This window comes from Myxine glutinosa, chromosome 1, assembly GCF_964187855.1.
Source record: "Myxine glutinosa chromosome 1, kmMyxGlut1.1, whole genome shotgun sequence".
NCBI lineage: Eukaryota > Metazoa > Chordata > Myxini > Myxiniformes > Myxinidae > Myxine > Myxine glutinosa.
The window spans coordinates 425,694,853-425,719,862 of NC_136261.1; the positions used below are offsets into that span (position 1 = coordinate 425,694,853).

At 43.6% G+C, this 25,010-nt stretch overlaps 1 protein-coding gene across 1 annotated transcript in view; it reads left to right on the forward strand.

Annotated features, from left to right (window-relative positions):
• The window catches only part of LOC137411091 (E3 ubiquitin/ISG15 ligase TRIM25-like), a 212,658-nt gene extending 210,820 nt beyond the window's left edge, over positions 1-1,838 (forward strand). Inside the window, exon 6 of the mRNA XM_078770637.1 lies at positions 619-1,838. Within this exon, the coding sequence (XP_078626763.1) occupies positions 619-1,343 (725 nt within the window). The 3' untranslated portion in view covers positions 1,344-1,838. The remainder of the gene's footprint in view (positions 1-618) is intronic.
• The last annotated feature ends 23,172 nt before the right edge of the window (positions 1,839-25,010 follow it).

Below are 25,010 nucleotides of genomic sequence, written 5' to 3' on the forward strand. Positions count from 1 at the left end.
GATTTGGATGGGAGGGGCAAGAGGGGAGTTTAGAAAGTTGATGATTAATGAAAGACGAACATTGAAAACAAATTGGGTTTGTTGTGATTTTCAAGTTAGCAATCCGGTTCAGAATGATGGAGGAGGGATGGAATGAATGTGAATTTAGACCATGTAGTGAGGGAGACGTATAAGATATTGAATTTCTTTTTTTTGAGGTGGAATGAGTTGGAGAAGAAATTGAGAAAAGCCTTTTAAATAGGAAGAAAAACAGCGTGTTGTAAAATACCACTGAGTAAAACACTGAAGGGGAAAGGTTATACATATTTAAATAATATTTAAACAGAACCGTGAACAATCTTATGTGCACAAAAATACCAACGGGGGGAGAGCTGAGAGGGACCACCACGAGTGACCACAATTATAACAATTTCCTAATTTCCCTATTGCGGTTTGTTTTTGGGTTTATTAAAAATAATGTAAGTTGTTGGAAGTGAAGTAAATAAATAAAAACAATTATAATAAAAGTTTTTTTGTGATAAATGTGATTCTTAAAGTTTATAAAAAGGGATTAATGTGCTTGTGTTTGTTTCTGTCCGTTTGTCTAACAATGTCCACGACCCCATGTCGTGTCCGCAGATGGGCGGACCCCGAGTCTGGACCCAAACACTGCACATCCAGAGATCGAGATCTCCCGCGATCTCAGGGCGGCGACTCAAACCGGGACCGTCAATCCGTACCCGGAACATCCTGATCGTTTTGATTTTTATCCACAAGTTGTTTCCTCTGAGAGTTTCTCCTCGGGTCGTCATTACTGGGAGGTTAATGTGAGGTCGAGTGGTTGGTGCATAATCAGAATCTGTTTAAACTCCATGGGGAGGAAAGGGAAAGGGAGCGAGTTGGGAGAGAATCCCGAGTCTTGGTGTTTAGAGAAACGTAATAACAAATACTTTGCAAATCACGACGAAGAATATACCGTCCTGTCTGCGCCGGGGGTTCCTGAACGGTTTGGGTTCTTCTTGGATTGCGAGGCAGGAGAGTTGACGTGTTTCGGGGACTCGCGGGTCCTGCACGTGTTCAGGGGGAACTTCATGGAACCCGTTAAGCCCGCCTTTCTGGTTTGGGATGAAACTGTTCATTTTGTACATTTAGTGAAACTAGGGCATGCCCGTACTATATATATATCTAAAATTATATCCCCCCCCCTCTATTTACATGAAATGGTTTGGTCCATGAAATGTTTTGTTCCATTCGCAACGCCAAAGCGAACGGCGAACGCTTTACATGAAATGGTTTGGTCCATGAAATGTTTTGGTTCATTCGCAACGCCAAAGCGAACGGCGAACGGCTTGCGAGTACAGTGACAATCCCCCCCCCCCCCCCCCCCCCCCTCTATTTACATGAAATGGTTTTAATTAGTTTTAAAACATAGTTTAACGCCAACATAGCGGCAACATAGTTTGCCAACGTGAAATAAATGAATACGCTCTCAAATGTGCCGTCCGATGCAGAGTGTGTTCGCCACGTTCGGCACACGCGATAGCTCGCTGCTCTCTGATTGGTTGAATCGTTTTTTGGACATAGCTCGGTAAGTAATTGTCCGATTAATATGAAACCTTGAAAAGGCACATCCTCGGGTCCCCAGCAATATACCTGGCAAGTTTCAAGTATATCGGACCGGTAGTTGTCGAGAAACAGCGGTCGCATACACACACACAGACAGAGATTAGTGGAATTATAGATAGATAAACTTTCATCACAAACTGATCAGGTTATTTTTGGTTCAAATCAATAAAATAATTTGCTTGTTCATGACGATGTGATTAATGTTAACATTATAATAAAGTTTCATATGTTCATTGTTTATCTTTCCCGGTGTGTACCCAGGTTTAGAATGGGTACACCGTATCCCTGCGTGTCGTAAGAGGCGACTAAAAGGGGTGGCGTCAGCAAGGGCATCCGGCTATAAAACATTGCCTCAAAAAAGGGAACCATGACAATTACAACTACATATGGGCAGGGTACAGCCCGAAGTACCACGTGGGGGACCTCACCCCCTCTCGTCAAAAATCAAGGTGGGGAACCCGATCGAAGCAAGGGTGGAAATCACTCACTTTATGATGACGAAATGTCTGATGCCCAACGTGGAGATCGGTTTCTGAGGTTTGGGACATGGAATGTAGGGACAATGACAGGAAGATCAGGAGAAGTGGGAGAAGTATTGGTCAGAAGATGAGTGGACATATGTTGTGTGCAGGAGACGAGATGGAAGGGAAGTGGTGTGAGAATGGTGAAGGGTAGGCAGGGACAGAAATACAAGTTTGTGTGGCAAGGGTGTCTGGAAGGCATCCATGGTGTTGGTGTCCTGTTTTCTGAGGAGTTTGTAGACAGTGTGGTGAGTGTGTCAAGAGTGAGTGAAAGGTTGATGATGGTGAGAATGATGTTTGGAAAGCTCTTGGTGAACGTCATCTCGGGATATGCTCCGCAGGTCGATCGGAGCTATGAAGAAAAGGACAAGTTCTGGTGTGCAACAGAGAAGCTGATGTAAAACGTGAAATATGAAGTTGTTGTGGTAGGAGGAGACCTAAATGTACATGTGGGAAGGAGTATAGATGGTTTTGAGGGAGTTCATGGGGGTTACCGGATATGGTGTGAGGAATGGAGAAGGTGAAAGGATTTTCGAGTTTGCTGATGGAGCTGGTTTGTTGATTTGTAATACTCAGTTCCAGAAAGAGGATAATAAGCTCGGTACATGCACGTCAGGTGGGTCGACGACAACCGTTGATTACCTGATGGTGTGTAGGCGATATAGGGGGCACCTCCGGGACACAAATGTGATCCCGGCGGAGGAGGCTGTTTCACAACACCATTTCCTTGTCTGTGACATAAGGGTAAAAGGTGCGAGGAGAGCTCAGCAGGTGAAGTACCAACCGAGAATGAAGGTGTGGAGGTTGAAAGAGGTGACAGTGAGGGAAGCTTTAAAAGGGAGGCTGAGTATGGTCGAGGATGATGTGCTTGAGCATGAAAGTGGTTGGATGTCAATGAAAGATAGTCTGTTGGGAGCCGTTGGTGAGGTATGTGGATGGACAAAAGGACCACCAAGGCACTGGGAAACATGGTGGTGGGATGATGAAGTTGGAAATAGGATTGACGAGAAGAGGAAGTAGTTCAAGGAGTGGCAGAAGGTGAAGGGTATGGGGGGAGAAAAGGCAGAGCATGAAAGTTATAAGGCATCCAAGAAGGCTGCAAAGAAAGAGGTAGCAAAGGTGCAGGAGGCATGTAGGAAAATGTTCGGAGAATGCTTGGATTCGGGAGAGGATCAGAGAGCGGTATTCAGGATTGCAAATCAGATAGCGAAAGACAGGTGTGATGTGATGGGGGTGAGTTGCTTGAAGGATGAAGTGGGACAAATCGTTGTGGACCCAGATGGAATTAAGGGAAGATGGAAGAGAGATATGGAAATGCTGTTGAATGCAGAGAATGAATAGGATGGCAACATAGAGAGTAACCCTGTTTTAGGACCGGCAGAGAAGACAACTGAGAAGGAAGTTGAGGAAACGATAAAAGCAATAAAGAGTGGAAAGGCGGGAGGGCAGACGGGAGTTGTGGGAGATATGTTGAAGGCAGCAGGAAGTTGGGGTGTGAAGAGAATGATAGAGATCTGTAATCTGGTGGTGAAAGAAGGCTGAATCCCAGTGGATTGGGAACTGAGTACCCTCATCCCTCTACACAAGGGGAAAGGTGACCCTGTGCACTGTCACTCGTATCGAGTGATAAATATATTGGAGCATGGAATGAAGGTATTGGAAAGGGTGTTGGAGAGGAGGATAAGGAAGAAAGTTAAGATCGACGAAATGCAGTTTGGATTTATGCCCGGAAGAGGAACAACAGACGTGCTTTTTATTGTAAGGCAGTTGCAGAAGTACATGGAGAAGAGGAAGAAGTTGTTTCTTAGGTTTGTTGATCTGGAGAAAGCATTCGATCGGGTTCCATGTGAAGTAGTGACATGGGCATTGAGGAAGTTAGGAGTGGAGGAATGCTTGATCAGAGTAGTGATGGCAATGTACGAGAGAGCGCGCACAGCTGTAAGGACGAAGGAAGGGAACAGTGGTGAGTTTGAGGTGAAGGTGGGAGTGCATCAGGCGTCGGTACCAAGTCCACTTCTATTTGTAGCTGTGATGGAGGTGCTGGCTCAGAACGTCAAGGAGGTTTTACCGTTGGAGTTGTTGTATGCAGATGATCTGGTGTTGATTGGGGAAAGTATAGATGGACTGAAGGAGAAGAATTACAAGTGGAAGGAATGTATGGAGACAAAAGGTCTGAAGGTGAATATCAGAAAAACGAAGGTGATGGCAAGCGGTAAAGTATGTGGTGAGGTGGAAGGAACTGGGAAGTGACCGTGTGCTGTGTGCATGAAGGGTGTTTGAGTGAACTCCATTCAATGTACAATGTGCACTGAGTGGGTTCATCAAAAATGTAGTGGTCTGGGAGGGTCATTAACCAGTGTGGCAGCTACATTCAAGTGTAATGTGTGCACAGAGGGAGCTGCAGATGGAGGAAATGTTGAGTTGGAGCTTGGAGACGGCATGAAGCTGGAAGGTGTGAAAACATTTTGCTTCCGAGGAGACATGCTGAATGGAGAAGGTGGATCAGACTCGGCAACGGTTGCTGGAGTGAGATGTGCATGGAAGAAGTATTGGGAACTGAGTGGCATGCTGATGAGGAGGGAAGTGTCGATGAAGCTGAAGGGAAAGGTGAATGCTGCATGTGTGAGGAGTGTTATGATTTATGGGAGCGAGACATGAGTAATGAACGTAGAGCAGCAATGAAGGCTGGAAAGGGTGGAAATGTGAATGGTTCGGTGGATGTTTGGATATCATTCAGAGAGAGGAAGACAAATGATGAATTGCGAAAGATGATGGGAATAGAGACTGTGATGGATGCTGTGAAGAGAAACAGGTTGAGATGGTTTGGTCATGTGTTGAGGAAGGATGAAAGTGACTGGTTGAGAAGAGTGATGGAAATAAATGTAGAAGGAAGTAGAGGACAGGGAAGACCGAGACAGACTTGGCTGAAGGTGGTGGAAGAAGAAATGCGGGCAAAGGGGTTAACAAGGGGAGATGCCGAAAAAAGGGAAAAATGGAGAAGATTGTCATGGGGACCACAAGGCTAACCCCCGCTCTTGCAGGGAAAATCGCCTTAAAATGCCTGTTGTTGTTGGTGGTGGTGTTCTCCCCATATCATACATGACAATGAAACATGGCCTACAGCAAAGATTGAGTAAAAATCGTTGTTCAAACTGCCGTGGAAAGATGCCATCTGGGCATAACCAAAAATGGACAAGGTAAACAACTAAACTAGATCGAAAACAAAATTCATACACACTGGTCACAATGACTGGAGGTACAAATGGTACAAAAAAATTCAAGGGGAGGGGAGGGGGGAGGCAGGAGAGGAAGGGGGTTCATATATATGCTGGTGGGTGAATGTGGCGTTCATCACGTTTCTGAGTTAACTGTGATGCCGATCAGGAAGAAGAAGATCGGCATCAGATCGGGTGTGTGACACGGACGAATTCATACGATTTGGTGAAGATCCGAATCCAGATCTGGAACAGAGAATTTTTTAACTGATTCCACATCATTGAGAGTTGGGGCCAAAAACGATATACTGTATACCACGATATTTCAAAAAGTTGTGAATGGATTATGACAAAACTTGCTGAATGAGTTGGTTAGGTGACAATAACAAACCGATTCGACTTTGATTCAGGTCTGGATCCAGATCCTGTCTTTCAGTGGATACAAAACATAAGGTGTTCCACTTGGTGGCGGTATGTGCTCTACCAGGTGCCATTCTCGTTAATTTTGTTTTGATAAAGAAACATTATGGACCAGAAATACAAGCCAAACAGTACTATAATCTTTTTTCATAAATTGTAAAATTCATAACATGAAATCCACAAAGTTGTAATCCGGGAGTGTAGGGGAACCGGCCAGTGAGGGAGATAAAGCTTCTTTTTGTGCCGAAAACAAACATTTTACAGGTGAATGAGGTCATTAATTGAGATTGTGAAGAATCAGGAACTTGGTGTTTGTGCAAAACTTAACATCCAAGTCGATGTTACTGATCATTGATTCATTGTTTTATTCTTCTCATGAACTGTAGTTTTAATAGTTTGTAAAAGTGGAGAATCTTTGTGTAAAAGTTGTTAAAATAAATTCTGTACAGTGAAGTGTTCACGGATCATCACAAACGAAGCAGAAACTTTTGGTTAATATTTCCAGGTGTTGTACATGAAACACACACACACACTGATTACACAGTGATGCGTCACGTGGAAACATGTCAGTTGAATGAGTTGTTCTCACTTTCATCTTCAAATAATTTATTCATCGTTATGATAAAAACAACTGATCAATTAACATTATGAAAGGCTGGACAAAATAATTCAGTCATTTCCATTTTGGATCGATCAACCATTGGGTCAATCCATGGAAACTTAAAAAAATAGGATCGCGGGTCCTGAAGCTCACCTGGATCAGGAGCAACAGTCGCTCAAACCCCCACAGACCCTCTCAGACTCTGATATTTTAAATGCTGTGAACACACTTTGGTACATCATGGTTGATGAAGGTTGTGATCAAGTTTTTCAAAATTGTGTGTGTAGTTTCGGAGAAGAGAACAAATCCCTATTTTGTGGGGTCAAAACCCCCGTAGTTCCCCTTATTGAGCGCAGATTTTGATGTGATGAATTCACCTTCATCAGGCATCAGATATGAAGCTCATGTCCAAGTTTAATCAAAATCGTGTGTTTGGTTCAAGCGATAATGACTGAAGTGTTTTCATACTCAATCCCTCCCTCACTCCCTCACTCACTCACTCACTTACCTATGGACAATGCTCGATCACAAAAGCTCACTGCACTAAAGTCCAGGGCCCGTATTCATAAACGTTCTTTTGTTAAGTACACTTGAACTCCAAGTGTGAAACTTACCTAGGACTAAGAGATATGTCGGTATTCATAAATTACCTTAATTGTTCCACCTCACTCAGTGTGACACCGAAATATAGGCATAACACCTAACCGTTTTGACTGGCCGTTGTTAGGGTTAATGATCACATTTTTTTTTTTTTTTTTTTTTGTATACAAGATCGAGGCTCGTGAAAGAGCGAACATTAATCACACAGAAAGACAAACCGACACATAAAACATAACATCGGGAGCGGTAGACAAGATGGGGAGAGAGGGGGAAGGACACAAACACAACATTTGAGAGCAGGGACCGAGAGGCATGGAGACATCGAGAGATCTGAGAGAGGGCGAGGGCTTTGGGGGGGGACACATGGGAAGGGGGCGGTGGGAGAGGTATAAAACATATTGACACTGCCAGGACTTCCAGGAGAGAGGTTGGAATTTCAAACAAGGTGGATCTGGGGTGAATTAGCGGGGGTAGAAAAGATCAAGGTTTTGGATGGGGGAAGATAAGAGATGGTGGTGAACAGCTGTTTTAAAGACCTGGAGGGAGGAGTGGGATTGAAGGGAGTGAGGGAGTTTGTTCCAGAGGCGGGAGAAAAGAGGAATGAAAGAGTGAAGGTGAGCAGAGAGCCGAGATTTCGGCAGTTTAACCATCAGAGGGTTGCTGGCAGATCTTGTGCGACCTGTAGGAATAATTGGGGGACAGAGCACAGAGAGAGCTGGGGGTGCAAGGCCGGAGAGGAGTCGGTAGAAGACAGAAAGACCACCTACCTGCCTGCGGTGAGTGAGTGAAAGGCCCTCAGAGATAGCTTCATCGCGGGAGATTCCAATAATTCTGAAAGCTTTGGTTTCAACAGCGTGAAGCCGAGCTAGGTGTGAGGCAGGAGCACCGGCCCATAGGGGAGAACAGTATTCCATTGAGCTGCGGATGAAAGCCTTGTATGTGGTGAGGAGCGTAGGTGTGCCGAGGAAGGACTTCGCACGACGGAGGATGCCCAGTCGGCGACTGGCTTTGGAGGCCAGCTTGGAAATGTGGTTTTCCCAAGAAAGATCATGGCAGATTGTGAGACCCAAAAGCTTGAGTGACAGAACTTCTTGGAGAGGATTGTTGAGAAAGTAGATGGGAGGGTTATCCAGTCGATCTTTTCGGAGAGACATATTAAGAGTGTGAGATTTGTAAGGATTGAAAGACATGTTCCACTTGTTTGACCAGTCTGTGATTTTGTCCAAGTCTTCAGAGAGTGAGGAGGCTGCAGACTCCCGATCTGAGGGAAGCGGAATTGGAGCGGCAGAGAGTGGAGTCATCAGCAAAGAGATAGAGAGGATTTTCAAGAGAGTCAGAGAGATCATTGATGAAGACCAGAAAAAGCATGGGACCCAGAACACTGCCTTGGGGAACTCCAGCCTGAACAGGAAGAGGAGATGAGAGAAACCCATTCAGGGCCACACGTTGACGACGACTAGAGAGGAAGTCCACCAGCCATGCGTGGAGATTTCCATGGATACCAAAGGAGGAGAGTTTGGTGAGCAGAGCGGGGTGCCAGACCGTGTCGAAGGCACGTGATATGTCGAGGGAGACAGCTCTAATTTCCTGTTTGGCATTGAGGACCTCCATCCATTGTTGAGACAGCAGAAGCAGCATGTCCAGAGTAGAGTGACCTGGTCTGAAACCAAATTGATGATCAGAGATCAAGCCATTGGAGAAGAGGAAAGATTTCATATCCGAAGCAATGATGGATTCCATGACTTTGCTGATAATTGGGAGAAGGCTGATTGGTCTGTAGTTGCTAGGATCTGTTTTTGCACCGTTTTTGTGCAAAGCGGTGATGTTGGCTGATTTCCAAGCAGATGGCAGTTGACCTTGAGCAAAACAGAAGGTGACGAGAACAGAGAGAGGGTGAGATAGAGCGGCAGAGCCGGATTTTAGGATCCGTGGGCTGATGCCGTCGGGTCCAGTTGCAGAATCAGAGTCGAGGGTTGACAGAAACTTTTCCACCTTGTCAGGAGGAAAGGACACAGAGTCCAGGAGCAGCAGGGTACGACTGGGTATGGTGGGTACAGAGAGGGATGGGTTTGGGACACAAGATTTAGAGGCAAACACAGAGTTGAGGCATTCAGCTTTTTCACGTGCGGAGTCAGCTGTGTAGCCGTTTGAGGTAAGGGAGGGGATGGAGAGGGAACAAACACCAGAAACGGATTTGACCAGACGCCACCAGGATTTGGAAGAGGGAGACAGATAAGAGAGTTCGGTCTTGAGAACGGAGAGATATTGTTTCCTGGCTCTCCTGAGGGCGGACACACACTTGTTTCGGGCTTTGTGAAAGGAAATGAGATTTCCTTCCATTGGATTTGCTTTCCAGGAGACGAAGGCAAGTTGTTTCTGGGCAACAGCCTCACCACAAGATTCCGTGTACCATGGACGGGAGGAAGGGTATGACAACTGAAGACGAGATGGGATAAATCTGTGCATGAGAGAGAGCAATTTACTTTGGAAGAATTCCCAGGATGAGTTGATGTCAGAGGTGGTAGAGATGGGAGACCAGTCCAGATGATTGATGGCTGCTTGAAGACCGTGCCAGTTGGCCTGAGTGAAATGCCAGACTCGTCGACGCTGAGCAGGCTCCCTGAGGATGGTCAGAGAGATGTCCACTTTAACAAGGACATGATCAGATGATCCGATTGGAGCAGAAGAAGAGCAGCAGACATTTTCAGGGAAGTTTGTCATAAGCAAGTCCAGAAGAGAAGATGTTCCGTTGACTGAGATCCGGGTCGGGAAATTGACAGATTGCGTCAGTCCCAGTGAGTCGCAGAAGTCCTTTGCTGAGGAGCCATGGCTGGTGAGAGAGGTAACCACACCCAGCCAACTGGCATGATGACAGTTGAAATCACCACATATGAGGAAGAGAGAGTTGGGATGAGTAGATAGAAGTTGGTCCATATTATCAGACAGCGAGATGTAGATGGAGTCATCACTGTTTGGTGGACGGTACAACACACATATGAACAAGAGGTGGGAGCGAAGGGGAAGCCGTAGCCAGAGGTATTCCTGGGGGTAAGGTGGAGAGAGTGCAGTGCAGGGCGAGTGAGGAAGAGAGTTTTTGATAAAGATAGCAACCCCACCTCCAGGACGAGGCTCAGGTCTATCATACCGGAGGAGGGAGTAGCCCGGGAGAGATACTAGGGAATCAGAGACATCATAAAGGAGGAAGGTTTCTGTTAAGCACATCACATCTGGTTTGACAGAAGCAACCTGTATGGAGAGATCAGTTAAGTTTGAACGAAGGCCCCGGATGTTTGAGGTCCATACCGTTAATGAAGAGGAAGGGGGAGCATCAGATACAGAACAGGGGAGAGGATGGGTAGGGTAAGATGTGGAAAAGGTGGAAGAGGTAGGGAGAGCTGTTGAAGGTGTCAGAGAGTTCAGAATAGCTCGGAGAAAGGGAAGGATGGGGCGGACAAAAGGTTTGATGGTGATTGGGTGAGGCACAATGAGGTGTTATTTGAGGAGGGGGAAGAGCGAGGCAGAAGGTTGGGGGAGATGGAGGTGAGAGTTGGAAGGGGGAAGAAGCGGGGAGGACGCTTTGAGGAGGGGGAGTGAGAGGGGGGAAATTGAGAAGCAATGAAGGTGGGGAGATTTGAAGGGGAGGGGCGAGGGGGGAGTTTGGGAGGGAAGGGACAAGGGGAGGGATTTGAAAGGGATGGGATATGGGGGAGATTTGGAGGGGAGGGGTGAGGGAGGAGTCTAGGAGGGGAGGGGCGAGGGGGCATTTCTTTCTTTCAATGACATCTTGTGAGTGGTGATAAACAGCACAAAGGGAATGAATGATCCATCTCGAGGAAGGAAAGCATGGTCACGTGATTAATCGATTTTTTTTTAAAAATTCCCTGATGTTTAACTGGACGAGACTATTATAAAATGAAGGGGTGATGTTAGTATTGGTAAAAAAGCAGGTTAAGTCGAATAATGAATAACTCATTGAATGTATACAAATACAACAATAATCACATTAAAATTAAAAAAAAAATTTTTTTTTTTTTTTTTTTTTTTTTGTATACAAGATCGAGGCTCGTGAAAGAGCGAACATTAATCACACAGAAAGACAAATCGACACATAAAACATATAACATAGGGAGCGGTAGACAAGATGGGGAGAGAGGGGGAAGGACACAAACACAACATTTGAGAGCAGGGACCGAGAGACATGGAGACATGGAGACACAAAAAAAAAAAAAAAAAAAAAAAGTGTATATATATTGCTGCCCGATAAACGGGCTTGTGAGAATACCTGAGCTGTTTTGTTTCAATAAAGCAACTCGGACGAATTCCGTCTTTGGTCGCGTCAATTCTTTCGCCTCGCGTTGGAGCGCAGTTCCTTCATTGGTGACCTACCGACATGGATACGGCAGCGACGCTTAAACTGCCTACCTTCTGGGAGGCTCACGCGGCTGTTTGGTTCGCTATAATTGCTATTGTTAATACAAATCGATGTTGTTTACCAAATGCACATTATATTATATTGTACAATGACAAAAGAAGGTTCATGAGAAAATGGAATAACCCGTGAATGGATCAGGAGCAACAGTCGCTCAACCTCCCACAGACCCTCTCAGACTCTGGCAGAACGTTGCGGTTTTTAAAATCAGAAACAAACTCAACCGAGGATGATGATGTAACCAAACTCAACCGAGGATGATGATGTAACCAAACTACCTGAGCGGTAATGAAAAGCGAAACATAGCTCAACTAGAACAGCACTTGGTTATGAGCACACCTGCACCAGGTGAACAGTTTCTGTTTTGTTAGATCAGACACAAAGAGCTCGGATGTGGATCCCACTTGAACCAAAACCGAATCGCTTGTTCTTGTCACTTCTCCAACTCAAGAACCAAGTTTTGTTATGATCCGTCCACAGGTTTCTCACATCTCGTGCTCTATATCGGTTTTTGCCCGATCTCTCAATGGTGAAGAATCTCTTTAAAATGCTCAGATCCAGATCCGAATCCAGATCTTCACCAAAGTCAAATTATTTCTTCATTTCTTTCACAATAACGCACAAGATCAACCAAAACAGTTGAAAAATCTTCGATTTGGCAAGAACTAAAAAGCTTCTAATGAACACACCAATGAAAGTTCAGGGCCCGTATTAATAAACGTTCTTATGTTAAGTACACTTAAACTCCATGTGTGACACTTACCTAGGACTAAGACTTATGTCGGTATTCAAAAATGACCTTAAGTGTTACACCTCACTCAGTGTGACACCTAAATATAGGCATAACACCTAACCGTTTTGACTGGCCGTTGCTGGTGTTAATGATCACATTTCTTGCATGATTGTGTCAGTTTCTGTGGTTTGGCTGAGTGCCATGACAAAAGGACGGGACTACATAACTGGGTTCAAAACCAAATGCTATTATTTAATGCTGTTGTAAGTCGCTAGGAAGACCTTAGGCATTCTTTCCACCCTTCATCATGGCAGGGAACACGACGTCCACGAAGCGAAAGAAAAATTTAATTGATGCTGAAAATTTTCGGCTGTGCAAAGAGTATGAAAAGCATATTGGTGTCATCGTATCGAAGTTTTCTGCCGCCGTTTCGAACAGAAAGAAGCAAGACGCATGGGTTATTGGGTTAAGATAACCGAGGCCATGAACAGAAGAAATCCTACCGTGGTAAGGAGTGACAAGGACTACCAGAAAAAATGGCAGAACATGTGCTCAGTTATGAAGGATGAATCCTGAGCGTACAGAAAAGAACTTGCTGAAACAGGGGAGAATGGTTTCAATCTTCTGTTATGCCATTTATATTCAGTTGGTTTCTGTATTGTAGTTGATTTTACATTAATTGCAAAATAATTTTTTATTGTTACAAAACCATTTTCCCTTTTAGAGGAGGTGGACCAGCACCAGCACAGCCGTCCCTAATATCGCAGAAGGTCGGCGCGATCCTACGAGAAGACGATCCAACTGTACATGGTATAGAAGGTGGTGTGGACAGTTCAAGAAAAGATGCAAGATATGTCGACCACGCCAAGTCACCGGATGCTCCTTTGACACCGGATGCTCCCTTGACACCGAATTCTCCTTTGTCACCGGATGCTCCTTTGACATGGGATGGTCCTTCGAAATCGACTGTACCCAATACCATTCAAAAGTACCGGTGAGTGTTTATTTGTTTATTCTACAAATCACCTCCCTACCCCCACTTTCTTACTCGCTTTAGAGTGTGTTGCTGCCACTTTCCGGTTGTCCTCTTATCAGAAATTACAATATCCTTATATTAGGTATACTTATAAAAGGCAAGGTAGCTGTCCTATTTGGTGATATGTACAGTGGTGGAATGATGTAGGCTATATGATATACCATGGAATGTCCTATAATGATGGTCGAGTTGACACAAGGTATTTGTTTTACAGTCCATCAACAAACAGTGACACCTCCATGACACATCTCACAGCAACGAGAAGCCGCAAACCGCCTGCAACATTGCCGAATCCATGCCCGCCTTTGGCCGAGGAAACTGAAAAGAAAACGAAGCGCAAAGCTGATGAAGCCGGAGATATCACAGAGATGTGCAAATATCTTTTGTCTCTTGAGAAGACTCGAGCAACATTAGAAATTGAAAACTGCGATTGGAAAAGACAAGCTGTCGTTAGAAATAGAGGAAATCCCGGAAATTATCCCGGAAATTTCTCGGAAAATCCGGATCCTTATCCCGGAAATTTCATGCCGGCGACCTTTGGAAGTAATGAGGTACCCGTTCCGCATGTCTACACTAATCTTTGATTTAATACTGCAAGACTAAGGTGAACATGTGAAATACATGCATGAATGAGCATTATTAAATTTGTTTTATGCTTTTCATTTCACTTACATCTATCAGAAGTGAGCATTGACAATTTGATCTTTTCTTGCAGTCCCATTGTTCCTGTCCGGTAAGACAATTACATTTTCCGGGTCATCTTCGGGTTGCAGCCGCAGTGCGATTGGCTCTTCATCAAAATCAGGCAAAGCTCTGTCAATTGCAATATTGTGAAGAAGTGCACACACTGCAATGATTTCACAAGATTTTTGTGGCGAGTATCTCAACATCACGTGAAGACAATGAAAGCATCTTTTCCACTGTCCCATTCCTCTTTCCACCAAACACCTTGTTTTCTTGTGAGCTCTATTGCATCAACATTGCTGTGGCGTATTTGGATTGAGAAATGGCGTCATTAACCATGGTCGCACGGGGTACCCACTGTCACCTAATAGCACTTCATTACCATTCCGTTCCTCATATATTGTGGAAAGACCACTTTCCCTCAGAATAACTGAGTCGTGGGTACTTCCCGGCCACTTGGCAACGACATTGATGAATCGGTATCTAGCATCCATCACTACTTTGGTGTTTATTGAAAAATAGTTTTTCCGGTTAACATATCGCCACTCGTGCTGGGTGGGACCTAAAATCCAAACGTGTGTCCCGTTAACTAGGCCAAGAACACCGAGGAAATTTGCAATTTCATGAAACTCTTCAACTATGGTAGGTATGTCTCGATCCTTTGGAAATTTCACGACAGCCTGCAGCAAAGGAAGCAATGCATGGGTGACTTGAGAGGCAACTCGACTAATCGTTGGTTGTGATACATGCACTGCATCTCCTGCTGTCAGCTGAAAGGCTTCGGTCACATAGAAACGGATAACTGCCAAAACCTTAAGTTCCCTTGGCAATGCGTGGTTTCGCAATGTCAATGGATCAAGATTATCACCAATATCATTTGACGGTCAAGGCGGTATTGTTGGTATAGATCGACATCATCGGACTCATCTAGCGGATGAAGTCGGTCACGAAATACTCGTTCTCGACGAATTGCACGGCGTCGAACCAGCCGTTTTTGTGCTATCAGAAACAATGCAGCCATTCCTCTTCGCTGTCTGGTCGAAAGTGGACAGAATTTACAGTGTGTGGCCAACTTACGTTCATTTAAGACACCCCTGGAGGTGTCTGAAATATAAGCATGAAGTTGAGTGTAATACATTAGGTAAGTAGCACATTGAATACCACTTGTTCGTAAAACCTAATTTAGGAGGTACTTACAGTCACGTGAATAAGTAAGTACACCCCTTGTAAAGTTTTGACTTTTTAAACATGTATCAACATACATCTATTTGATCTTCATTTCAACAATATTGATAGATAAAGGTGATGTAATACAACAAATATCAAGAAACATTTACATTTTGTAGTCCATTGTATAATTTAAATAAACATAAATGCAAATTTCGCATGTGGAAAAAGTAAGTACACCCTTGGCTCTAATAGCTGGTATTGACCCCTTTGTTAGAAACAACCTCAAGTAGGCGTTTCATATAACTGTCTACCAGTCACTGACATCGACTGGGAGAAATTTTTGCCCACTCCTCCATGCAGAATTATTTCAGCTGTGCAATGTTTGAGGGGTTTCTTGCATGCACAGCTCGTTTCAAATCCCCCCACAACATCTTGATGGGATTAAGATCCGAGCTTTGACTTGGCCATTCCAGAATCCTCCATTTCTTTATTTTCAGCCATTCCTTGGTGGATTTACTGGTATGTTTAGGGTCATTGTCATGTTGCAAGGTTAACCTTTGGTTGAGTTTAAACTTTCCGACAGATGGCCTCACATTATCCTCAAGCACCCTCTGGTACAATGAACAATTCATATTGGATTATATGATGGTGAGCTGCCCAGACCCTGATGCAGCAAAGCTGCCCCAAACCATATTTCCACCACCATGCTTTACAGTTGGTATCAGGTTCTTGTGGTCAAATGCTATCTTTGGTTTTCGCCAAACATGTCTTCTGGTACTGTGGCCAAATAGCTCTACCTTTGACATCTTTCCAGAGCACATTGTTCCAGAAGTGCTGGTCTTTGCCTAGGTGTTCACTGGCAAACTTTAGTCTTGCCCTGATGTTCTTTCTGGACAGCAAATGTTTTCTCCTGGCACACCTCCCATGTAGATCAAATTTGTGCTGCCTCTTTCTAATGGTAGACTCATGCACTTTGACATCAACAGTGGCAAGAGCTACCTGTAGGACCCGTGATGACATTCTGGGGTTCTTAGAGACTTCTTTCAGCATCTTGTGGTCTGCTCTTGGGCTGAACTTGCTGGGGTGGCCTGGCCTGAACAAGTTGGCAGTTGTTTGGAATCTTCTCCACATGTAGTTGATCTTCCAGACAGTCGAATGATTGATTTCAAATTGTTTGGAGAACTTTTTAAATCCCTTCCCAGACTCGAAGGCATCTATAACCTTCTAGTAAGGGAAACATATGAAAATCTGTTAACTAAATTGTTACCAAAAAATTTCTTCACCAATATGTTTGTAAAGGTGTGTAATAACATGTGTTAAAATGTTGAAGGTCAACTCCCGTGGGAAACCCAGAAAAAAAGCTGTTGAATTCGGGTACCGAAAAATTATTTTCGAGAATTTAATTTTTTTAAATCGGCCCTTAAGTAACTTATGAGGGGTCAAGTCAAATAAGGGTTTTTCATGATTCTGAGTTGATTGTTAACATTTATATTTCACCACAGACACTCCTTTGTGGAAAAATAATTTCTAAATATATCTCATTTTCTACTTTGCAGGACATGGAGTCTAGCAATATGGATGAAGACGTTACTCCACCTGTGCTCAATTGCTTCATCTGTGCACGCTCGGATACACCAGCTGAAAGGCTCATACAGGCAACTCCAAAGGGATACTCAACTTTATTGAAACAAGCAGAAACTGTCGAAAATGTTACTGTTGTGGAACGTATGAAGGAGGCTCAAAAGGAAGGAAAACTGAGGTACCACCAGAAGTGTAAAAATGATCTGTACAACAACTTTGTTGCAACCACCAAGAAGTCAGCTCAAGCATCAAAGGGAGAGAAAGAGTCATCAAAGTTGAAGAGAAGACGCACTTGTGAGTTCAGTTCATCAACTGGCTGCAGTTCTAGAAGATCACAGTCAGTTGACCTCCTGTATAAGGATGTATGCATTCTTTGCAACCAACCAGCGCAGCTCTACAAAAATAATCCAGCACAAGCTAGAAAGAAATACAGAGTGCCAGATAATTTGACTGCAGATACACTGAAGGCAAGCTTGCTGAAGACAGCACGGAGTCGCGGGGATGACTGGGGCACTGAAGTCACTGGACGCCTGGAAGGGATCAACGACTTGGTAGCAGAAGAAACACTGTACCATTTGCGATGCAAACTTATGTTTGCGAGAGGTGACAGTTTGTCCAAGACTGATGAGGAAGGAAAAAGGAAGAGAGGACAGAGGAGTATTGATGGGGAGCGAGAGGCAGTTTTTATTGAATTCTGTGAATGGTTAGACTCAGAATTAGAGCATGGGGTAATGAACATGGACCAAGTCCATGAAAAGCTGCAGGAGTTTGATCAGTCACCAGAGAAGAGCCTTTCTTATTCAAAGCATTGGCTAAAGATAAAACTTCTAGAGAAATACGAAGACACCTTGTATTTCACAACACAGGAAAGAAGGGCAGATGTACTCTGTCTCAAAGATGGCACCGACAATATTCTGCGAGTGCATCATGCTAATCTTGACCATGGAGATGAGAAGACTCAGATCATAAAGACGGCACTCAAGTTCATATCCAATGATATTGCCTTGATTGATTTAGGTCCAAAGTCATACCCCACCACACACAGTATTACTGACATTGATAGTCAGCTGACACTTGTTCCTGCAAGCCTTCAGATGTTCTTGAGACTGATTGTCAAGACAGACGAAAGAGTTGCCGTTTGGGGGCAGAATTTTATTAAGGCCTGTCGACCTCGGTCTGGAGTATTGCCACACCAAATGGGGCTTGCCATACAACTTGATCATAGATTTGGGTCAAAATGGATGCTCAACAAGTTCCACCGGCTGGGATACACTGAGTCTTACACGGAGACACAAAACTACAAATACTGCTTCCTTAATAGTAGGAGTGGAGATGATGTTCCAGATACTTCTGGCACTCTTGACACCATTGTGGAGGAAACCGATGAACAGATCAATGATGAGGTTGCGGTTGATGCTGCGCTTGAGGATCAATCATTGATGACAGCCAAAGTGCCAGCCAGTGAAAGTGAATTGTCAAGTAATGATCAGGTGGTCTTTATGGAGGTTGGGGACCAGAGACTCTACCTCCAACAGAGGGTGCAGCTGCACAACATTCACTCTGTGCCTATCTGCAGACCCGGGACTGGATCCTTCTACAGAGCATGTCTCTGAACCCCAGTGACTATGGATGGACAATAGGTGTGCATGGGTATGAGCCAGTTCCAACACTGGACCCCACGGCTCCTGAGGAGCTATTGCAGTTCACGAGCTGTAATTGTCATGGAGATTGCAGCAACCGGCGATGCAGCTGCAAGAAGAATGGGGTCACGTGCATCTCGGCCTGTGGAGTCTGTAATGGCATTACATGCAGAAACTGCAGTCATGATGTTGTTGAGTCTGAAGAAGACATAGACAATGACTGTTGAAACTTCTGACACTGTGAATGAGAAATAACTCTTGAGTATTATATATGTATGTGAAATAAAAGCTACTTTGTGTGTAAATGTAAAAGTGAAAATATAAATGTTAACAATCAACTCAAAATCATGAAAAACCTTTATTTGACCCCTCATAAGTTACTTAAGGGCCGACAAAAAAAAAAAAATTCTCGAAAATAATTTTTCGGTACCCGAATTCAACAGCTTTTTTTCTGGGTTTCCCACGGGAGTTGAACTTCAACATTTTAACACATGTTATTACACACCTTTACAAACATATTGCTGAAGAATTTTTTTGGTAACAATTTAGTTAACAGATTTGTGAAATATCTCATAAAAACCCTTACTATTCTTTCTGAAGGGCTCAGAGAGCTCTTGATCTAGGCATGGTGACGCCGCACACTTCAACAACAAAGAGCAAACCAAACGAAATGTCTGAGGTTTAAATAAGACAGGTTCCTCCAAGATTCTCTCTAACGATGTTCTAATCATTTGCACCTGAGCTGCTGCACCTGATTCTAATTTTAGGTATTTGAAGTAGTGATAAATGTAGGGGTGTACTTACTTTTTCCACATGCGAAATTTGCATTTATGTTTATTTAAATTATACAATGGACTACAAAATGTAAATGTTTCATGTTATTTGTTATATTCTATGACCTTTATCTATCAATATTGTTGAAATGAAGATCAAATATCTGTATGTTGAAATATGTTGAAAAAGTCAAAACTTTACATGGGGGATGTACTTACTTTTTCACGTGACTGTAAGTGTTGAACTTAGACTTAAGTATGTTTATGAATACAGGCCCTGGACCTTAGTCCGGTAAATGTATCGATCAAGCAGTGTCCATCCATAGGTAAGTGAGTGAAGGTAAGTGAGTGAGTGTGAGTGTGTGTGAGTGAGAATCAGTCAGTGTGAATAGAGTGAGTCATTGAGTCGGTGTAAGTGAGACAGTCAGAGTGAGTCAGTCAGTCAATGAGGGAGTCAGTCAGTGAGTGAGTGTGAGTGAGCGAGTGTGAGTGAGCGAGTCAGTGAGGCAGACAGTGAGTGCATTGTGTGACTCAGTCATTGAGTTGAGTGAGTCAGTGTGAGCCAATGTGTATGTACGTGAGTGAGTGAGTGGGTGTGAGAGAGACAGTGAGTATGAGTCGTTGTATGAGTGAGGGTGTCACTTAGTCAGTGAGTAAGTGAGTGATTCACAGTGAGTGAGTGATGAGTCACAGTGAGTGAGTGAGTCACAGTGAGTGAGTGAGTCACAGTGAGTGAGTGAGTCACAGTGAGTGAGTGAGTCACAGTGAGTGAGTGAGTCACAGTGAGTGAGTCAGTCAGTCAGTGAGTGGTCAGTCAGGCAGAGGTGGATTAACATTTTTTGGGGCCCTGGGCACAAACCACCGATCTTTACAGAACCTTACCAAATCTTAGAGTTGGCCATAAGGAAAAGCAAACCTATTAATTTTGAGGTGAAAACGTCAGGATAGGCCAAAGGTCAACAATTTTGGCAGATTTATAAAAATCCTCAATTTTCATCCGATTCACTTGAAATTTAAAGAGGATTTGCATATCAGGACAATGAATTCAGCCACCAATTATTTTTGACGTCAACATAAGCCAAAAGGTCAACATCGGCCAAAGGACAACAACCTATTTTAGGGATTTCGCAAGTATCGTTCCGTTCCATGCACGACAGTTTGTCTGTTTTTATGTCAATTGCCCACAAGTTATAATTCTACCCTGATCGTCAGGAAACTTTACCAAGTCGTAGAGGTAGTCACAACTGACAAGCCCATTGATTTTTTTTTAGGTCAAAGGTCATCTTGAGGTCGACTTTCTAAAGTAGTCAATTTTCATCTGATTGCCATAAACGTTGAACAGCATTTGCATATTTATTCATCGAATTGGGGAATCAACTATTTTTTAAGGTTAAAAGGTCAAATGTCAACTGTAGGTCAAACTTCTAAAATCATCAATTTGTCTAAAAATTCATCAATTTTCATCCGATTAACCTGAACATTAAAGAGCAATTGCAAAGTGCCTCACTGAAATGGGAAACCAACTATTTTAAGGTCAAAAGGTTAAAAGTCAAACTCTCAAAATCATCAATTTTCATCTGAAATTCAATGAGCTATGATTAAGATTCTCAACTTTAATCTCAATGAAATGAACAATTTGATGTCTCAATGGCAAATTTTTTGGAGTGGGTTTGGGGGTGGATTTTATCAAGTATTGTGCTCTGCACGACGTCTTTCTTGTTTATTTATTTGTTTTTGGATACAAAGACGAGGCTTGTGGAAGAACAAAAAGTTTATTGCAGAGTGCTCGCCAAGTGGCCGAAGCACACAATCAAGCACTTTCTCAAAACCGTTGGTAAAGAACGGCTGGCTTGGCAAGCGATAGCAAGCTGCTTGGTGACTTGAACACACAAATTAGACAGACCGAAAAACGATATATTATAGCACGATATCTCAAAAAGTTGTGGACGAATTATGACAAAACTATGAGTTGAGTGCGAAGCGACAAGAACAAGCGATTAGATTTTGGTTCAAGTCGAATCTAGATTCAACCTTTCAGTGTCCGACTTAACAAAACATAAGGTGTTCACCTGGTGCAGGTAATCTCTCTACCGAATGCCGTTCTCGTTGAGCTGTGTTTCCCTTTTCAACATCGCTGGAGTAGTTTTGTTTCACCTTGGGACAGGTGTTCTGGTTTTAAAAACCGCAACGTTCCGCCATGATCACGGGTTGGTCCATTTACTAATGGGGGGTGTTTTGTGACAGTGCAATATAATAGAGTTTAGATTTGCTAAATAGTATCGATACGTATTAACATTAGGAATGATACAATTTTTATTGTGGTTATGGTTGCATTCGTATACATTAAAGGTAGTTATTATTTTACTAAACCTGCTTTTTCTATTAATACTAACCTCATGCCCAGTGGCGGATTAACCAATGGGCACACTGGGCACGTGCCCAGGGCCCTGAGATTGAGGAGAAATATATTTGTTATCAAAATGTTCAATAACCAGATCCACCACTACAATATGAAACGCTTCATTTAATATCCATCAATCGCTTATCACACAAGAATACGGTAGCTCATCATTCGTTTAAAAATGACAGGTTGCTGTGCTACTTGATTTGATAGACCAATCGATTAGGGAAAGGATTTAAAATGTATTGAATCGCAGACACTCAATAACGTCAATCGCAGGCAGAGCACAGATGACAGGCCCGACATGGTATCCACTCACAGCTCCATGATATGGAGGAACGACCAGCCGATGAGAGTGTGTTTGCTCATGAAGCTACACGGCCGCCATATTGGGACTCCCAACCGACCGAAAGTTGCATAAATTAGCAACGTCAAAAAAATATCACATAACAGCAGGTTTTACAATAAAGTGAGTTAATTTTTATAGGGCTTTTTATGGAGTGGTGACTACCAAGAGCATGTTTTTAAATAAAGTGTGAGTTTTAATTTTTATAGGGCTTTTAATGGTGTGGTGACTACCAAGAGCATGTTTTTAAATAAAGTGTGAGTTTTAATTTTTATAGGGCTTTTAATGGTGTGGTAACTACCAAGAGCACGTTTTTAAATAAAGTGTGAGTTTTAATTTTTATAGGGCTTTTTATGGTGTGGTAACTACCAAGAGCACGTTTTTAAATAAAGTGTGAGTTTTAATTTTTATAGGGCATTTTATGGTGTGGTGATTACCAAGAGCACGTTTTTAAATAAAGTGTGAGTTTTAATTTTTATAGGGCTTTTTATGGTGTGGTGACTACCAAGAGCACGTTTTTAAATAAAGTGTGAGTTTTAATTTTTATAGGGCTTTTTATAGTGTGGTGATTACCAAGAGCATGTTTTTAAATAAAGTGGGTTTTAATTTTTCTGGGGCTTTTTATGGTGTGGTGACTTACGGGGCTGGGGGCTTACTTTATGGGGCTGGGCACTCCAGTTACTGTATGTTTCCTAAAAATCCGCCCATCCTTCAGCTCGACACAAAAACACGGGTGCCTTCCCTGTTAAGAACGACACCTGGCAGCCATTTCACTCCAAGGCCATTGTTTAGCACATCAACTGGATCGTTTATTGCAAAGTCACGCAAACACAGTCGTGCGATCATGATATAACTTCTGACTGACGCTTGTTAGCAAGAGTTTCACCGACGTCAGGATAAACAAGAGAGAGTGCAGTTTTGAGGTCTCGCTTCATAAGTAATTCTGCTGGGGGTTCTTCAGTTACGGTATGTGGTCTGATCTACACCCGACCAACATGCGTGACAAACATGTTTTAAGTGAACCTTGAGTAACATGCCTTAATCCTTGCTTGATGATCTGCACAGCATGCTCTGCCTGGCCATTAGAAGCGGGTTTGAACGGAGCAGAACGGACATGTCTGATGCCATTCAACCTCATGAATTCCTGAATTTCCTGACATGTGAAACACGAACCATTATCGCTTACCAACATCTGGTGGACCGTGAGTAGCAAACATGACACGTAAATTCTCAATGGTAGCAGCAGACGTGCTGGTAGACATGATAGAGCATTCAATCCACTTGGAAAATGCATCAATGACAACAAGGAACATTTTTCCGAAGAACAGACCTGCAAAGTCAACATGAATCCTGGACCAAGGTTTGGAAGGCCACAACCACAGGCTCAGTGGCGATTTCGCTCGTGACTTACTGAGCTGCGTACAGGTATCACTACGATGAACACAACATTCAAGTTCGGAATCAATACCAGGCCACCAAACATGAAACCTTGCAATAGCTTTCATCATAAAAAAACCAGGATGGGTACTATGCAGTTCAGAGAACAAACTCTCTCTCCCCTGTTTTGGCATGATGACACGTCTGCCCCAAACTAGGCAATCTGACTGGACAGATAGCTCATCTCTACGACGTGAATATGGTTTGTACTCCTCCGAGTCTGGTATGCCAGACCAATCATCAGTCATAATACAACGCTTGACAACAGACAACACAGGATCTCTGTTAGACCACAACCTAACTTGAGCAGCAGTGACTGGAGAGCTGTCACTCTCAAACGCATTCATAGCCAATACAAGGTCAGCAGGTTGAGTCTTGTTGCGATCAGCAACAGGCACCGGCAGTCAACTCAGTGCATCAGCATAATTCCCAGTGCCAGGCCTATAACGAATAGTATAATTATAAGAAGACAACGTCAAGGCCCACTGGTAAACACGTGATGACGCATTGGTGTTGATCCCTTTGTTCTCTGAAAACAAGAAAGTGAGCGGTTTGTGGTCGGTTTCAAGCTCAAACTTATGACCAAACAGATACTGATGCATTTTGGTTACCCCAAACACAGCCTAAAGCTTCTATATCAATCATACCAGAGGCTCGTTTGGCTTTCGTCAATGTTTTGGAAGCGAACGCAACAGGCTGTAACTTGCCCGACTCATTGGCTTGTTGCAATACACAGCCGACCCCATAGGCACTGGCATCACACGACAATACAAGACGCTTACACGGATCATAAAAAAACAAGCAAATTGTTAGAACACAATGGACCTTTAGCTTCCTTGAAGGAATCATCCTGGGCCTTGCCCCAAACCCAATTTTTTCCTTTCCAAAGTAGCTGATGCAAGGGTTCCAACACTGTGCTCAACAGTGGCAATAAACTGCCAAAATGGTTTTGCAAAGGAACGTTCCCAAGAAGGAACGTGATTGTGACACATTTTCTGGTATGGGCGCGTTCTTGATTGCTTCGACATTGGAATCACATGCCATGATTCCAGCGGCGGTGACTTCTGCCAAGGAACACCACTTCGGGCACCATAAACACGCATGTTTCAGTCTGAGCCCTACTTTGTCCAAACGACACAGAACTTCCTCGAGGATACTCAGGTGTTCTGTAGTGTTGCAGCCCGTGATCAGGATGTCGTCCTGGAACACAACAGTTTTTGGCACAGATTTCAATGGACACTCCATGTTTCTCTGAAATATGTCCGCTGCTGAATGGATTCCAAAAGGACAGCGATTGTAGATGAACAGCCCTTTTTGAGTGTTGATGCACATGCATTTCCTTGACGCCTCATCCAGCTCTTGTGTCACATAGGCAGGTGTTAGATCCAACTTGGTGAAGGACTTCCCACCAGAAAATGTCGAAAACAGGTCAGCCGCTTTGGGCAGTGGATACTAATCCTGTATTGAGCGGCGATTTATGGTCACCTTGTTGTCCCCGCAGATCCTCACTGCTCCATCGCTTTTCAACACAGGAACAATTGGACTGGCCCATTCATTATACGCAACAGAAGAGATGACCCCCTCATTCTGGGGGTCTCTCAAGTTCATACTCGATCTTTTCACTTATCAAGTAGGGAACAGAACGAGCTTTACAATAGATGGGCTGCACTTCCGGATTCAGAGGGATTTTAACTTTTATCCCCATGAAGGAACCAATTCCTGGCTCAAATAGAGATAGAAATTTATCCAGAACTTGAGCAAAACCAGGAGCCTCCACTGTAGACAGCCCTTTGATCTCATGCCAGTTCAACTTTACGC